General features: G+C 35.5%; 1 protein-coding gene across 1 annotated transcript; it reads left to right on the forward strand.

Moving 5' to 3' along the window:
• The first annotated feature begins 12,458 nt into the window (after positions 1 to 12,458).
• Positions 12,459 to 16,157, forward strand: LOC120273584 (mucin-5AC-like). The gene is made up of 5 exons (XM_039280240.1): positions 12,459 to 12,662; positions 12,729 to 12,801; positions 14,031 to 14,154; positions 14,637 to 15,509; positions 15,590 to 16,157. Exons 1-5 carry the CDS (start codon positions 12,512 to 12,514, stop codon positions 15,941 to 15,943), a joined length of 1,575 nt encoding a protein of 524 aa, XP_039136174.1. The 5' UTR covers positions 12,459 to 12,511; the 3' UTR covers positions 15,944 to 16,157.
• The last annotated feature ends 2,879 nt before the right edge of the window (positions 16,158 to 19,036 follow it).

The following is a 19,036-nucleotide window of genomic DNA, read 5'->3' on the forward strand; positions in this document are numbered from 1 at the left end:
CAGGGCCAAGTGAAGCCGGGAGTGTGGTTATCCCACTACCTTAGACCGATTTCCATATTTCACTCTGAGCGGTCGAATATACTAGGACATGATCGGATCATCTTGTCTGAGAGCGGAGTAGCAACCCGCTTAACCGGGCGAGCAAGCCTTCAGTATTCTCGTGCAGCGAGCGTATGCGGTACGAGGCGGAGATGCCTCGGTAGGCCGGTTATGGTACCGAGACATCCTGGATGGATGAACAGTGATTATCAGGCGATGTTGACAGGAGGGAGACACACTATAGCTAATGGGGAGCATGGATTGATGTCGGGACCCGGCAAATAGGAGCGTTGTTCGTTTGCTAGTCCTTGGAGAGGAATTCGGTTCGGCATCTAGCTCTTGGAATGGGAACGTCTCGATGAGCGTTCGTCCCGTTGCCCTTGGATGAAGATTCCAAGACTTGGCTATATAATCCTCCCCTCCATTCTCCATTTCATTCATCCCATTTTTCACTCTCTCATTCTCATTCTCATTCTCATTCTTAGGAGAAGAAGAGAAGAAGAGGAGAAGAGAGCTCTCACTTAGGAGAAGTGAGAGGGAGAGAGGAAGGCTTGTAATTTGGCTTCGGTTGTAATAGCTTTCTTCTATCAATAGAGAGTTTATCTTTTCTCTCTTATCTTTGTGTCCATCCTTTGTGTATGTTCCTTGGGCAGGTTTGAGTTCTTACACCTACGAGAGCAGGCTGACTTGTGAGTGCGCACAAGTGCCGCACGGAGGAGTCTTGAAGGTTGCCACGCCGACAAGCCCCGTGTCAAGTGGTATCTACAAAGAGATGTGAACCGGTGCCTCTAACTAAGAAGCAAATTGTTACAAGTATAAGGAACCCTTGTCCTTTTACATCTCGGTAACAGACCGAATTACATCAAAATTAAGCTACAGTCTGTCTTTCCATTCATCATACACATGAAATGGGAAATTACAACACAACAAAATTTGGAATGCGCCTAGCATTCCCTAGCCCTCCCGCTCGCTGGCTGACTTGACTCGGCTGATCCCCAAAACTCTCGGCGCTCCGTGGCATCACTAGCAAGCGTCGAGTAGCCAAGTGGTGGTCGATGATCCCGGTTAACGGCCACCAAGTGTCCCTGCTCCCCCCTGCCTAGAGGGTATCTGGTCCATTCGAGGGATCCCGTGGAGCGTAGGTCCATCTACCTCCATCCGTCGTGGACCAGGCTTTAGGAAAATCCGATTGGGTGGGGCAATTCCCGGGGCGCGAACCAACAATTACCACCGAGCTTGAATTCGTCGTGGACGAGCCAAGGCTCCAACTTTCCCACGACCCTGAATCCAAGAGAGACATGGACGGTGTAGTGGACGAATCTCGGACCCAAGTGTCCGGCGTGTCACTAGACTGTCGATTCTCTTGGGACCTCGCCAAGCTTTGTGACCGGTCCCGCTCGAGCTCCCTGCGGTATTGATTCGCCCTCATGAATCTCTGTGGCCTGGGTCTAGCTATCCCACTTGATTCGGGCACTGCCGAGGCGTGGGTAGATGGGGAGTCCGAAGACTCAGGAATCGGGGCTGGAATGGGCACGTTCCTAGCCCGCACCTCGTCAATGAGGTGGAATATTGATTCCTCCAATCGCTCGAAACCCTCTTCCAAGCGTCCCATCCGATCTTCCATCACATCCATGCGCCGCTCGATCTCGCGCAGTCTTGCTTCCATCCTGATTTGTGCAGTAGCTCTGATACCACTTGACACGGGGCTTGTCGGCGTGGCAACCTTCAAGACTCCTCCGTGCGGCACTTGTGCGCACTCACAAGTCAGCCTGCTCTCGTAGGTGTAAGAACTCACACCTGCCCAAGGAACATACACAAAGGATGGATACAAAGATAAGAGAGAAAAGATAAACTCTCTATTGATAGAAGAAAGCTATTACAACCGAAGCCAAATTACAAGCCTTCCTCTCTCCCTCTCACTTCTCCTAAGTGAGAGCTTTCTTCTCCTCTTCTTCTCTTCTTCTCCTAAGAATGAGAATGAGAATGAGAATGAGAATGAGAGAGTGAAGAATGGGATGAATGAAATGGAGAATGGAGGGGAGGATTATATAGCCAAGTCTTGGAATCTTCATCCAAGGGCAACGGGACGAACGCTCATCGAGACGTTCCCATTCCAAGAGCTAGATGCCGAACCGAATTCCTCTCCAAGGACTAGCAAACGAACAACGCTCCTATTTGCCGGGTCCCGACATCAATCCATGCTCCCCATTAGCTATAGTGTGTCTCCCCCCTGTCAACATCGCCGATAATCACTGTTCATCCATCCAGGATGTCTCGGTACCATAACCGGCCTACCGAGAGACTGTCTCCGCCCGTACACGTCTGCTCGTACGAGAATACGAAGGCTTGCTGCTTCAGTTGAGCGGGTTGCTACTCCGCTCTCAGACAAGATGATCCGATCATGTCCTAGTATATTCGACCGCTCAGAGTGAAATATGGAAATCGGTCTAAGGGAAAAAGGTAACCACACTCTTTTCCCTCCTTGGGTTTTTTCGGCCGTGTCACGTCCGCGCCAAGGGTGTGACACCGAAAAAGCCCTGTAACACTAGCCACCACCACCTACATGGCAGCCTTAATCAGCATCTTTGAAAATTTTACCAAAAACATGGCTTGCCATGTTTGACTCCAAAAGTGGCCATCATTCTGGATTTTTACTACTAGTTGTGAATAGATGGATTGGATAGAGTAGGGCCGCAGGTAAATAAAAATTGAAAATGCGATAAAGATGAAAGACAAATTTTACGTGGAAAACCTCTAGATAAGTTAGGGTAAAAACCATGAGCAAAGATAGAAGAATTTCACTAGAATGGGAAAATTAGGAGTTACAATCACTCTAATTATAAGGAGAAGACAAATTGATTCTCTTTTATAATACACAGATGAAATCAGAATATTTTCCAAAAATGTTGTCCATTTTCTTTTGGAATACTGAAGGGGAATTTTTCAGTCCAAAGGGCATAACCAACCATTCAAAGTGTCCCTGTAGACAGATGAAGGCTGTCCATTCAATGTTATTTAGCCCCAAACATGGCGATGACTGTTTCTGATTTTTGCAAATATTTTCCCCTCACAATCAAAACAAAGGGGTATGAATCAATGAGTCAGAGGAATAAGTTGTTGATAACCAAGGCATTGGTAGGAAGATTAGGATTTGACTCTTCCACAGCTTATAAGTTAAAAATTGAAAATGTATTAGTACATTTGGAAACCCAAGGGATTAAGGCCATAGAAGGAAAGAAATTTTCTTCAACGGAAAATGATAATGAAGAATGGCAAATATCCTTAGGACAAACACTGAAAATACCCACTAGATTAGATTATCGGGCTTCAACATCCAGCAATCCATCTACAACAACCTTTAGATTCTCCTCCTATAAACCAGGAAAAACAGTTGAAATAGAGGAACTAAGTGACAATGAACAAGAAACAATTTTATTTGTTGTTCAAAATCAGTGAGATTTCCAATATTGTAAAACAAATAATCTTGTTTTTGGATTTCTGTAATGTGACTGATAGTCACTTCCTCTTCTATTACCAAAGACTTATTGATTATTGGAGAGGTTTGAAGTATATCACTTTTTCTGTAGAACGTCACAACCCCTTCCTCTATTTTGACTCCTCCTTTAAAGGAATGTATGAAATTCATTCCAACTACAAGTTGTAGTTCTCCTGAAATTACTGGAGTTACATAAGTAAGGGGTAGATGGTACCTTTCTTTGTTCAGGATAAAATCTAGAACCTCTTCTAATTATAATACTATGAAGAAAGGGCCAGTTACTAAGTAATCAATCACGTGAAACGCTCAGGATATGAAAGGTGGAGACTCGATAAGCATCCCTATTTCTTGCCTAAGTACGCGGAGCGGAAAATAGAACGAAAAAGGGCTAGTAAGGGCTTAAGATGGTAAACCTGAAGTATCTAATAGAGTGTGTTCATGATGAAAAATAACTTGGCTCTACTTCATAACATTATAATTATAAGATTTTGGTTCCTATATGTTAAAATTTTTATGTGAAGAAAACCTTCTGGAGTAACAAACTACCCAGGTTGATAGTCTTTGATCAAAGTTTATAGACTACAAGAAAACCAACAGTTCGAATTACTTCTGTAAGGGAGGCCTGGCCTGGTCCAGTCACTTCTCTTCTCAAGTGTAGAGAACACTGCACTTTGGCTTGGAAGTCACCAACTAAGATCTATATATGACAAAACCCCTTGAATACCTTGATTTAGAATTAAAGCATATCCAAAATAAAATTTCTCTTGATAATTTCAAATATTATTGCTTTGCAGAAGGTAATAGTCATAAGCATAGGTTCCACTCTGGAGATCATCAATTAAACTTGTTGTGTGACACTTCTTTACATATTTTACATAATTTACATGTCTGTAAGGACTACTGTTTTAAGACTAGTGAGCGTTTTCTTGAACTAAGTAATGAGAAAAACAAAAAACTAAAAGAAATAGACGAAAAGCTTGAATATCTCAAGCAACAAAAAAGAAATTCAGTTGCCAAGACAACCACTCACAATAGAAAATATACAACACCTATTAACAAGGAAGCTTGAAAGCGACACTGTTCTAACTTTACAAAAGTTGGACGACAAGGTTAATAATTTGGAAATTTCTGTTTCTAAATTGTTAGAACTTGTCAACAAGCTAATTTAATGAGCAAAGATGATTTGGAATTAATTAAGGCTCAACAAGTTATTGAACAATCAGCCTTTGGACCTTTTATTGGATTCTCTACAAGCTCTTCCCAAGCTTCAGGATCCAAACAAAACAGTACTATAATTGAGCTTTTATTATCCTTACACAGAAAGCTTGATTTATTAACACAGAGTGTTAAACAGCCAACAATAGAAGAAGCAATAATAAAGCTTATTTTTAAGGTGCAAAATCTAAATCTAGGAACTAGTACAGAAGATAAGCCAATTGTAAAAGCACCACCAAGAAAACTTTTCGTCTGGGAAGATCCGAAGAAGCAAGTTGAAGAGTATAGATTGAAACATGGCAGATAGAAATATAGTACCCTTGCCAAACAAAGATGTTATAAGGTCATACAAAAAACAGTGGTTTAGAAGTTCAACTACTAAGGATAAAAAGGTGATCATGGAGACATTAATCAATCTCGAACAACAATTAGATCTGAGTAGAGCTAAACAAGCACAACTAGTCCATGCTGAAACTCTTTATCAGCATGGTTTTTGGGAAAGTTCTCCCAAAGTTTACCAACACTACAGTGAAGAAATAATATCCTGTTGTGATAATAAACAACAGATAAGTATGAATTTCCTCTCAAAGGATTCAAAACATGAATTATTAAAAAGGGAATATCCAATAATTCATATTGGATTAGTCCTTGTAGGCATACATGGCACATAGGAAAAATTATGTTTCTAAGGTCTTAATCACCTTAGTAGACTCTTCAGACAACATACCACAAAAGGCAACCATTTGTTCTATGGAGGTAGACAAGAGTAATAATCATGAAATCTGTTATTTAGCCCCAGACATGGCAATGACTGTTTTTGATTTTTGCAAATATTTTACCCTCATAATCAAAACAAAGGGGTATGAATCAATGAGTCAGAGGAATAATTTGTTGATAACCAAGGCATTGGTAGGAAGATAAGGATTTAACTCTTCCACAGCTTATAAGTTAAAAATTGAAAATGTAGAGAAAATACCAACTCTCTATAAATTTTTTCTCTCTCCCTCTTGTGTTTTTTCTATCTCACTTTCACTTCTTGTGTGTTTAAGTGTTAAGTTCTCTTGCTTGATGTGTTCTCCTACCACACCATACCAGCCGCCACCATCTACCACAGCAGCCATACCCACCATTACTGAAGCATCTACCAAAAGCATGGCTTGCCATGTTTGACTCCAAAAGTGGCCACCATTGTGGACTAATGCTAACAACTTTCATGTTTTTTATTGCATTTTTCTTGGTCTTTGGTTGTGATAAACATTTGCAGATTGGCCCTGCAATGGTGCCCCATATACTGATTCATCTTTCAAATTATTACCTTCTGCCTAGTGATATACATAACCATTTTTCTTCACATGGGTGCGTGGCTCAAAACCTTTTGTTTGGTGTTGGGATACTGGAGGGTGCGAAATTCAGAAGCAGGAAAGTCGTGCAGCTGTTGAATTACACTTGACACATTATGACTAGTATAAGCCGATTGGTATTGACCCTCTTGGGGGTGTGTGTATTACTCTATGCTTTTAGCTGAGTTATTAGACCTGTCCTTCCATGATGCGCCCCTTCTGCTCCAGTGGTGCAAGACTTTGATTTGGCTATACTTAAATGATTATGTTTGAACACAAACATTTGTTGACCCAATTTTCTTACATAATAAGTGGATATTTCTGTTGTATTGGTGAATTGACAATCTGTGTAATGTCACTTAGTAACAGAGAATGATTTCTGAACATCCAACAGTAATTTCATGTGTTTGCATAGGTTTCTTAATTGTATCATCAAGAAATGGATAGGTCTCCAGCTATGGTTTCATGTGTTCCATGTTATGTTACAGAACTGCCTTCCTTGATACTTCCTGTAACTCACAGACTTATAGGGCCTTACTTTTGGTTTTATGCATGTTTGTTCTACTTAGTGACCCAGAATGGTTTAATGCACCAGCAATCATCTTTGTTAATGAGACAAGGTTGATGCCATTGCTACCGCATGTTTTGATGCTTAAATTGGGGCTGATAGAGAAGTTCAGCGTATCATTATGGAACTCCTAAATCAGGTAGGACTGAAGTAGAGAAAATTATATGCAATATTTGACAGAATGGCAATATCCATGAAAAGGAAATTATGATGCCTCAAATATGTCATGGGAGATTATTGTCAGGTTATGCAAGATGAAAACAGTCCCAAAGCCATACAAGTTCATGACATATTGAAGTATTATTATTGTCAGGAAATATTTATTAGTTTGCTTGACCCCCTTGATTGGGAAGGTAACATGATAGGCTCATTTTATTGTTGGTACATATTTATTGATGTAGTTGGATTTAGTTTCAGTCTCATGCAACACCCGATTATTTTCTGGCAACGTGTGCCTACATTCTTGTTCTTTCTCATTCTTGTGTTCCAGTATTCTTTTTCTATTGTTTTTGCTGATGGATGGGCTTGACCCAACTGTGAATGTAAAGTTTATTATGGCAACAAAAGAGCTGCTCTTTTACAGCCTGTTGGACTTGATTGGAAAATTGAATTTCCCATGCCTGACAGAAGGCAAAAGCAACTTGTTTTTCATGTATGTTTTATATGTGTGTATTTATGTATTTATCTATGTAGGTATGCCACTCTTTGTCTATATTATGTGAAGTTCTTCATTCATAAGCATGCTTACATATTGTTTTTGTTCTGTTCCTGTTCCAATGTGCAAGGCCTGACCAATTTGTAAGGGCATAAGCCGCATAACTCTTGTCTTTTGTTGTTTTCCATTGGTATTGGTATTTCATGTGGTTCATTATTATTTAAAGACAGATTTTATATGAGTCAAGTGTTAAGGTAAATAGATAATATCAATTGCATGCAACTATTTTATCTTATGGAGAATTTAGAATTCTAAATTCTAGTAATATACCATGAAGTATGGTCTGGGAAAGGAATCTCTTTGAGAAGCAAATTGTTTCTCGTCACTCTACAATAGCATGGTTTGTTAGTGCTTGTGATATTTATCTAATGGCTATAACCTACCTGATGACACTTTTAGTTCTATCAGTGAACTTCTATCACAAACAGTTTCCACAGTTAGTGATTATGGATTATGAAATCATTTTTTCCGGTATATAAAGCATTTACAGTGTTTATCAACCAATCAAATTTTTTATCCTGTTGTGCAGGCCTACACCGCAAAAATGAATATGAGTTATGAGGTCGACTTGGAAAATTATGTTTCTTGTCCCAATAAGATTAGTGCTGCGGAGGTTAGCTGCGGCAACATGTTATATGCACTCTGGTTTTCTCTTTAGCCCTTGTTGCTTTATGCAAATTGATGCAAGTTAATCAAGAATTGAATTTAACAAAATTCAACCTCTTAGATACCCTTAAGCAAATTTGTAAATTTAATCCTTCTTTGCAAAGTTATATGCACGATTTGTGGGATCTGAAAGATAGGCAACTTTAGGTTTTCCACAATTTGTGGTACATTCTTTTTGCTTAGGTGATAAATTGCAGTATTGTACAATAATAATATGCTTTGAATATAACTTTATTCCTCGTTTCAATTTGGATAGTTTTAGCAGTACCATTATCAAAGAACTGACTACTTTGATACATGACATTGTTCAGGGATCCCCCATTCCTGAATATGTCAGAATGCAGGCATGTGTGCTGTCCGTAAGAGCTGATATGTGATCCTTTCCATGGACTTGGGAAAGGTTATCAGACAGATGTGAAGAAGCTAGAAACAGATTTTGATTTTTACAAGTGACAAACCATGGTTCATTCAGACATATGGCTCACTTGTGTTTAAGGTTTGTGCATTTATCATCCTATACAGTTCATTGTTGATTTCACCCTTGTCAAGTTTAGTCAGTGTATATAAATGAGTTGGGGAACAGAGTTAATTATTCAATGAGTTCAAGCCAGTTTGGACTACAAAACAATTAATGTTTTTCATTTACGTATCTAGCAACTTCAATGATGTCGGTATCTTGTAGTTCAGGATCAGTTTTTTCAAAAAGTGATAACTGTAGAGATTTTATTATTGAAGTCAAAATGACAACAAATGGATAATAGATAAATTGTGTATTTATTTTTTGACAAAATGCGAATAAACCATGTTAGAGTCACGCATAGATTTTTATGTAGAGTTAATCTCTAAACACATTTATGCTATCACTGTCCTCACCCCGTGTGAACTGAGGTTCGAACCTACTTTTTCAGTAAGATAGGAACACATAAAAAATCTGGTACCAATAAATCAAGAGTTTGTCGCATAAACTGTTCATTTATATAAAAGGGGTTAACATATCTATTTTAGTATCTAAATTTAGTTTTTAGTTGGCCATTTGACAAAGAGGTAATGCTGCTCGGTCAATGTTTTTTGTCATTTGGTTATTACATAAATTTGTGCATGCCGACATGGATTTAGGCAAATATAACTAGTGTCTGATTGAATCATTTTACATAGGTCAAAATGTAATTCATATACTTAATTAATTGGGCACCTACCTTTTCTTTTATTCTATTGTGCTATCTACTTCATATATTTGCATGTTTCTGTTGACTCTCCCACTCTTATTGAATATGAACAGTTATCCCCCATCCATGAAAGCAACAAGGGACCAAACTCATGTGTCCCTGATCTTGAGTATTCATCAGTGATTAATGGTCATTACTCTCATGTGTGCTTAGAGACTTAGACTGGAACTCTCAATGCTCTTCATGATACTTCGTGAAGAGTAGCAATCAAACCTTGGCCCTACTAATTAAAATTTAGGACTTTCTCTCCCTATTCTTTTCTTAATATCAAAGTGGTGGCTTGACTTCAAAGTAATATTTACTAATATGGATTTTATTTTATTTTTTAAAATATGGACAAACCCTGGATTCAAATGCTTAACTTTTGAGTTGGAATAGAAATAAAATATTAATTTTTCTATTAAAAGTTAGTGTTTTTTTTTTTTTATATGTTGTGAATAAGTAAATGAATATTCAATTTTTTTTAGCATGATTATTTTTGTGAGTTTTTTTTTTAAGATAAATAAGAAATTTGATGGTCCAAGGTTTCTTCAGAAACTTGGGATGTGCTTATGATTGCTCTTAGAAATTGTGAATAAGAAAAAGATATAAATGCATAATTGATCTTTCAACTAAGCCAAAAGAAAAAGAGAGATCAATGTGAAGATTACGGCTTGGGACCAAATTGACTTAAAAAAAAAATTCCTTAATTAAAGAGTCAGTAATGCACTCAATCATTAGAAATAATTTTCATAACAGTACATTTAAATTTTACAATGCAAAAGAAGAAATAAAAATGGGCATTCTTTTGCTCTCCTTGCTCATGAGTATTTTTTTTATGTTAAGGAATTAAGAAATGGTTTAATTTCATAATGATATAACTCCCATGTTTATTTTAGTGAGGTGTTGTTTTATTTGCCACTTTTCCATGCAGGTAAGGATTTCTCTAAGTAATAATAATTTGAGGTCCTTTTCATAGAAAAGCATTTGAAGGGGCTATTATTTACTGATTGCTTAGTTTGAACCTTCTCGTATTATTTGTTGGTATTAAATGAATCAATATTAATTCATCAACTATAAAATAACTAGTAGTTCTGTGATATTTCGGGTCCTCTCACTTGAGAGAAACGTGAGTTCGATTTCTTAAACCGTATTCCCCAATTTTAATGAGGGTGAGGACGCGTGGTAGTTTTCTCTGTCCGTGTACACCTTCGAGAATTGATGTTTGTTAACCTACCTTAAAAAAAAGTAATTACTAAATAAAGATAAGAATCTGTTAGATATAAAATAACATTAAAAGAAACAAAAAAAATAGCAAATATAATTTAATATAAATGAGTGAAGATTAGATAGGATTTACTTCTTAGAATTGGAAAGAGAGAATCAAACCAAACATATTCTATAAAGAGTTTATAAGCCTTGTGTTGTAAGATTATGACTTTTGCAATCTTTATGGTAAGGTGGTCCAACCACCTTCATCTACTTCATTTGTGCATGTCTACGGATGCATCTTTGATTCTATAAGCAATATATTCATTATAATAAAATTATGAGTTCCTTATTTATTATAAAAAATAAATTAAAATAAGAATTTTTTTTAAAAAAAAAACTTTTTAACATTTAAATTATGGAAATAAAAGGAAGAAACTCCCTCAAAATCTCTCTAATTCTTCTCATTTCATAAAAAAAAAATCCTTAAAACTTTTCATATTTTTAAAAAATCAATATTTTTCAAATCATTTACTTTTACATTCAAATTCATTTAAAATTACTAATATACCTTTAATATACATTTCAGGTGGGGGTAGTTTTAGTATTTTTTTTAAAAAAAACTTTGAACAAAGTCTTAAAAAAATTAAAGATAAGGACTTAAAATTATAAAATAAAAAAGTTAGCGGGACTGGTCGGAAAAATTTATAAGCTTTCCGAGACTTATGAGTAATTTTACCAATTAAAAAAACTATAGATTCTCTTTTAGTTTTAAGGAGTTTGATTGAGCGGCACTCCCGTTAATCCCCGGTAAGTTGTTCTTTCGTAGATTGTTTAATGCAATGTGCTCTCGAGTGCATGATGAAAGGTATCTCAATCCTGGCCGTTCAATCTACGCTTCATCGGCCTCAAAGAGCCGATGGGCCCCACTTGATTACAAGGATCTAATCATGCATCGTGATCCTCAGGACCACCAGAACTTAACACCAAACTTACTAAAGACGTCAAAATGTCAGTAAAAGCGTTTGGACTAATCTCGTTTCGTAGTGGACCCAATCTTATCCAATCGGATCAAGAAAGGGAAACGCGTTTCTATTTTTAATTGATAAAATTTTTGAAAATAAAAATAGACAATTTTTTTCTTCTCAAAAATACTATTTTACATTATTCCCACTTTAGGGTTTTTGGTTGCATACCCATGCGAAAGCAATATATATATATATATATACTTTGTAAAAAATATATTTGTTTTTATAATCCTACAAATTATATTTTTATTTATTTTATTTGATTTTTACAAAAAAATTGACCATAAAATTTTTATTTAGATATAACAATAATTATCCACTTTTACAAGGGTATATAAATAATTTTTTTTAATTTTTTTAAATTCTACATATGTACCCCTACGAAATTTGAAACTAATTAAAGAAATATTAATACCAAATATGCATATTATAAACAAACTAATATATTTGGTTGTAATTTTTGTTTCACATGGACACATCATACCTACATACAAATTTATTTCACAGAATTATTTATTTATTTATTTAAAAAAATAAATAAATCATTTTTATTAAAAAATATATATAAACAAATAAAGAAGAAAAAAAAAGCAGATATAAGACTCAAAACACAACACGTAAAAAAACACACAAATAACATATATGTTATTTCACCAATGTCTACTACACATGTTACCTCCACATAAATAAAGTTTCCTAAACTCCAAACTACATCTAATGGTCACACTGGAAATTTTTAACATTTACAAGTATTTTTTTTTTAAAAAAAAAAAACATATTTGAAAAAGAAAAAAATAATATCCGTTTCCAAAGCGTTTCCCATTCCACTACCAAAACCATGCAGTAAAAGTGGGGAAACGAGTAGTTTGGCGGTTAACGGTCCACGACTTCGTCACCGTCCTTTTTTGTTGTGTGTATATATATATATATATATATATTCTCATTCCTTCTCTTTCTTCTTCTTGTTGTTCACTTGTTCTACTTTCTCTACTCTTTCTCTTAGATCTAAACCACTCTCTAATGCTCTCCCATGAACCCAAACCCTAGGAATTCAATCCCCATTCACTCCCAGTTGAGCAACTCCTCCATCTCCATGGACCCTGATGACCCCCTTGATCTCTTCTCCAGACGCCACCGTAGCCTATTGATCTCCTCCCACGCTCAACCTAATGGCCATCAGGGTATGGATCTCTGTTTCTCTTTTAAAATGTGTTGGTTTTTTAAGATTGATTGGGGGGTTTTTGCAGAGGCGATGAAGTTTGGGAGAAGCGGAGTGGACGATCTCTTGTCTTCTGAGCTTGGGAAGCATGATTATGATTGGTAATTGAATTTAATTCAATTGGATCTGGTTTTTATTTGGGATTCTCTTTTTGCCTTGATGAAATTGTGAATTTTTTTTTTTTAGAATCAGAGGGTTTCGCAGAGGGATCTTGTTGATGATTTGGTATATTTGTAGTTATGGATCTGTGATTGTCTTCATTGATTTGAAGGATCATTTGAATTTCTAGTTCTTATCGCTGATTTTGAACCATTTTTGGATTTACTCTGTTTTTAATGAAGGTTTTTTATTTAGGTTTTGGATTTTCAAGGTGAGATTTTTGCAGCTCTGGTTTAACAAATTTGTTCTAGTTTTAAGTGATGATTTTATCTAAGAATTAAAGTGCATAAAGTGAAGCGTTTGGTATTTGGTATCATTCTTATAACTAAATATATTCAGAATTTTGAATCTTTGAAAGGGAGAAACATCACTGTCACAGGTAGGTGATTAAGTTTGTTTGAACTCTTTTTATGTAGTCATATCACTAGTATAAACTGAAACTGTTGCTGATTTGAATTAGAGTGTGCATTTAGTCCTATGTTTACTAATTCAGTCCTGCTTATGAGACAAACACTCATTTAGTCTCCAAATGTTGTGGGATCTGATTCTGCTCAATCATATACCATTGTTAGGTTTGGGATTTTTAATGTGAGATTTCTTGCAGCTCTGTTTTAGTAAATAACTAAAATTAGATCATTTATCGTATTTAATTTAATGCTAATTTTAGCAAATTAAGCTAAACAAGTGATGAATTCTATGTGAATATAAAGTAAAACACTAGTATTTAGAATCATGCTCATAACTAAATATATTCAGAACTCCAGTGTTTGGCTATATGAAAGGGAGAAATATCACTGTCATAAGTAGTTGGTTCAGTTTGGCTGTGCTCTTTTCTTGTAATTATGTCATTAGTGTAGGCTGAAATTTTGTTTTTATAGCCTTCAGTTATGCTTAGAGATAGATAGATATACTCATTTAAGCTTTAATGTCACTGGGTCTGGACTGTCTGGTTTTAACTGTAGGTATAACTTGGTGTCAAAATGCTGAGTTGAGACCTCTTATCTTCTGTTTGTTTCTAAAATTGCTTAATGGAATCATGGTTTATCCACTTCATTCGGAAAGAAAAGAAGGCCACCCAAGCCTAACTGTCTTATGTTGGGAGTCCAAATCAAATTCCTTCTTTTCATATCAGTAAATAGTTCATAGCTGAGTATATTGTTTATCTGTACAGGCTTCTGACTCCTCCTGGAACTCCTCTCACGTCATCTTTAGAAGCTGGTGAGCAGCAACTGGCCACAAGAGCTCCAAAAAGCAGTTCAAATGTCAGAGCATCCTCAACCACAAAAACTTCAAGGGTATCTTAATTTCTCCTGTTCAGTATCCTCTTTAATGCGTCAGTCAAGGATTCTGTTTGCATTTTGATGACCTTTTGCTATAGCACTTTACTGCTCCTTCATCATATTGCATTGCATACAATGAGTAAAATCTATGTTGTAATTAGATCATTTTCAAGAATTCACTTCCAGTTTTTGCATAAGGATCATGACATCTAATATAAATTTAACCATCTTTGTTTTTCGTACAGCTTTCTATATCTCAATCAAAGAATTTTTCCTGTTTGTTGTTCTCCTTAGTACATCAATTATTCTAATTGAATTTTAAAGATCTTTGTCTATAACACTTTATTAGAACTTTATTGTTAATTATTTTCATATTGCATTTCACAAAACTAGCACAACCTATGTGGAAATCAGATCATTTTCTTGAATTGGATTCCAATTCTTTCACAAGGATCATGTCTATGGAAAGAAAATTAACCATCTTGTTTATTGTACAGCTTTCTGTATCTCAATCAGAGAATGGCCATTCAAACAAACCGGCCCGGAGCATTTCAGCAATGCGGCCTTCCATCTCTAGCACACACTCTTCCAATTACTTATCTAACAACAACAGAACATCAATCCTCAACACAAGCACAGCCTCAGTCACCTCAAGACCATCAACTCCTAGTAACCGCTCCACAACCGCTACTTCAAGATCTTCAACTCTAACCTCTCGTCCAGTGTCTTCACGCCCATCGACTCCAACACGAACCCGACCACCTCCAACTTCTCCAGCTGATAAACCAAAACCAATGCATGGTTCTAGACCTTCAACTCCAAATGGCAGACCTCAACTTCCTACAAGTTTAAATTCAAATTCAAATACATTAGCACCACGTCCTAGTTCGAGACCATCAACTCCTACTCGTCGCACTCCTTCATCAGTTTCCTGGTCTACAACCACAAGTAAGCCTTCATCACGTCCTAGTTCACCAGCAGCAAGACCCAGAACTCCAGTTCAGCCAATCAACATCCCTGATTTCCCACTTGATGTCCCTCCAAATCTGAAAACTAAACTACCTGAAAGGCCAGCTTCAGCTGGCAGAACACGCCCAGGAATTGCATTGACAACCAGAACAACAACTCCAAGTACTGAGGTAACTCCTTTGAGCTCAAACCGCAGGAGCTCTTCACCCATTGTCACTAGGGGCAGACTCCCCGAAAGCTCGCCAAAATCTCAGTCACATAGCAATGGCTATGAGACCACACCTCCTGATTTCCACAAGTCTATGAAGCCTACCAGAACACCAGTTTCATACAGTGATCAGACTACTGGATTTGGAAGGTCTCTTTCAAAGAAGTCACTAGACATGGCTTATAAACATATGGTATGCATATATAGTGTTTAAATTCCATTGCTTTCTTCTAGGTACAATTTTGGCATATGATTGAATTATTGATCTCATAGGACATTCGACAAAACATCGGTGGAGGTATTCGTAGCACATCCATCTTCCCTCACAGCATTCGGTCTAGTACGAAAGGCCGGGCATATAGCAAATCAGACCAGACAGCCCACACTGCTAACAATGCAGTTCATATGCACCAAAATTTCAATGGAACAGTAACTGAGGATTGCTATGAAGCCATTTCGGAAAATGGTAATAGAGATCCTTACGGAAGTTATCGATATGACGCAATTTTACTGAAAGAGGACTCCAAGAGCATGAATTGGCTGCACAGTATTGATGGTAAGTCTGATCAGAGCCCCGAATTCGATCACCGTTTTGAGCCATTGCCGGAGCCTTTTTCCCCCTTGTGAGAACTCTGATGAGTCTGATCTCTTCTGTGTAATTTTAGCAACTTTGATGATTTTTTCTGCTCTTCTGTTCATGTCTTCATGATGTTTTGCTTATAAATCTTCTCATTGGATAGAAGAGTTTATATTGAAGTTCAGAACTGGAGTTCTTCTTGCAAGAACAAATTAAGATATCAATGATATCTTATTAGTATTGTTGTTTTTAAGTACATTAATATTTGATTGATTATATCTGATTAAATTTCATTTTAAAAAAAATTATTACCATTAGAAAAGAGTGTAAAAATAGAGAATAATAAAATGAAGAACTCCTACAGAAGCCAACGACCTTCGGGTCTATTGGTACACGGGTCGCCGATAGAGAATTTGATTCTCGGCTGAGGGCACATTTCTGGGAGTTGTGAATAATGGTTGTGTACGGGTGGTTCCAGCTCCACGTGAGCGCGGCCCCGTCCCCACTTGTTCCACCGAGGCTTGTGCACGTCCTGGGTCTCTAGTGGGTTCGCCCTGCTCCTCTTTCCAAAAAAAAAATAATAATAATAGTTTAGAAAAAAAATTGCTGATATTATTTTTGTAGAACAAAAAATTATAGTGAGTGAGATTGAAAAACAACTCTTTTCTAATGGTAATAATTTTTTTTTTAAATGAAGAACTCCGGAGGATAGTTCTTACCCGGGAGATGGGTAGTGTTGTTGTCTTTTTCTGGGGTTGCCCCTTCTCTTGATTGGGCTTCTCCCTTTTATGGTCTTCACTGGGCGTCATTGTTGGTCCCTCCCACTTCGTGGGTATGATATCTTTTTTTGTTGTTTTCGTCTTTGTCTTTTTGTTTTTTAAAAAAACAACCCAATCCATTATATAAAAAAATATAAAAAAATATAAAAAAACTGAATTGAATCTATTAAACCTACCAAACTCGCAATAATGCCACTTAAGTTAAACGCTTAAACTTCAAGTCTAAAACAAATTTTAGTCACCATCATTACTAAGGTTGCTTAACATGAATATACTCAGTTATAATTAACAAAAATACATTTTTAAATATTTAATTCTTTGTTTATTTATTTATAAATTTTCAGAGGTAACATAATCAAATAAATAAGCCTTAATATTCAAATAATGAACAATAAATAGAAAGGCCATAATATTTATGTTGGTTTGATGACCATAATAACCAACTTACAGGACAAGTATGGCCTGCACCTTTGCATGGTCTATCCACCATAACACACAATGTCATCTCATGTGAGCCTTCAATACAATAATAATCCCCACCTAACCAAAGGAGAAGATGGTTTATCAATAAAAAATAAAAGGCCATGCATTATTAGTTATGTGATTAACCTAATTGATCATCAGAAGATCATCCACTTTATTAAATCCATCAGCTTTCATTTGGGAGGGTCCTGGTTAAGGTACCTTAGCAAGTTGCCTTTCTAAGCAATATATTGTGTTTGTTAATTAGCTTCTTTTATTTATTTATTAATAATACTTTGTCTACTAATTGCTTCATATATTGGTTAAGAATTTATTGATTTGAGACAGCACAACTGCCTTTAATTATAAACACGTCATAATTAAAAAATCAAGGAGATTATATATATATATATATATATGAGGACCATTCATTTATGGATATTCATAGATTAACGCCGATTATTAGCTGTTAGATCTCGATCCAATGGCCAACATTGATAAACAGTAGTTAATACAGTAACAAATATAATAATTATTGTTTGGAACAATACAATACACAAACTACTGTTGATTAATGTACACCATTGGATCATGATCCAACAATTGATAATTGAACGCTCATAAATGATTCTTTGGCTATATATATGTGTGGATAAACTATTGACGTGTAACTTTTTTTAATTATATTACGCGTAATAAAGAGTCAAACTGATGACTCTCACCGATGTGTTAATAGGTCAAAATATTTTTGGCATATCATTATTATTTCACTGCCAGTGATATATATATATATATAATAATTAAAAAAATATATAATAATATGTTTTATTCCGTCTATATAGTTTTTTCATATTAAAAGAAAATTAGTAGATCATAACTTAAAACAACCAAAAGAATGGGAGGTACATTATTAGTATTGAAAATATATTATCTTAGCAGTATTTCATGCCGACAGGCTTAATAAACAAAATCCATCCTTAATATGTACATTATGTACATATATCTATATTTCAAAAATAAGAGTTTGACAAATTTATATAGAATAAAAAATGACATCACATTGCATGCACTACTACCTGCTCAAGCATAAACTAAGCATTTATGCGCTTTGAAACTTGATAGTACCAGAGTTGGTGACAATGTATTAAACAATGAAATTTGTGACCTTAGACTAATAATTAAACAATGAAATTTGTCACCTTAATTACACCACTAGGAAAAAGCTCACTTTTTCACATAGAAATGAATTTAAAGTGCTTCAATGAAAAAGTTTGGTCAAATTTATTAAATAAACTCCGTAACAATGTTTACCGTCTCTGGTGCTGTTATGTATTTATTCATTATTTGTATTTTTTTTCTTTTTAATACATTTTAGAAGTGTTTTTATTATTGTTTTATAAAAATAGAAAGAGTTAAACTTTTAACCTCTCACTTAAGAGAGTTTCTTTTGAAATTTCACTAATTTGTTATGTATTTGTTCATTATTTATATTTTTTTTAAATACATTTTAAAGGTGTTTTTATTTTTTAATAAATTTGAAAAGAGCAGAATTCTCAATCTCTCATTTAAGAGAGAAATGACGATTTTTTCTTCTCTTGAAACTCTATGAGTTTTATCTTATAATTTTTTTTTTGTTCTTTTCTCTTAGTTGATAAATCAGTTTTCATTACTAGTAAATCTATTTTTTATTTTGTTGTTTTATGTGACACACTTTATAGGTGTTGGTTTCTCTTTTACTTTCAATAAAATATATGGTTTTGTTTACACAACTCCTCTACTGTGGAGGTGATATATTTTAGATATATCTCTAATTTATTATATATATATATATATATATACACGCGTGTGCCGGTGGGTTTGCGCGTGTGTGTAAAATAACAATATGAATTGAATTAAAACCAA

Source organism: Dioscorea cayenensis, chromosome 12, assembly GCF_009730915.1.
Source record: "Dioscorea cayenensis subsp. rotundata cultivar TDr96_F1 chromosome 12, TDr96_F1_v2_PseudoChromosome.rev07_lg8_w22 25.fasta, whole genome shotgun sequence".
NCBI classification, from domain to species: domain Eukaryota; kingdom Viridiplantae; phylum Streptophyta; class Magnoliopsida; order Dioscoreales; family Dioscoreaceae; genus Dioscorea; species Dioscorea cayenensis.

What these genes read in the sequence shown, in the direction of transcription:
- LOC120273584 (XM_039280240.1), top strand. Translation starts at nt 12,512, where the DNA reads ATGAACCCAAACCCTAGGAATTCAATCCCCATTCACTCCCAGTTGAGC. An exon ending in GGGAAGCATGATTATGATTG is followed by an intron (nt 12,802 to 14,030) that starts GTAATTGAATTT and finishes TTATCTGTACAG; the next exon opens with GCTTCTGACTCCTCCTGGAA. An exon ending in ACATGGCTTATAAACATATG is followed by an intron (nt 15,510 to 15,589) that starts GTATGCATATAT and finishes TTGATCTCATAG; the next exon opens with GACATTCGACAAAACATCGG.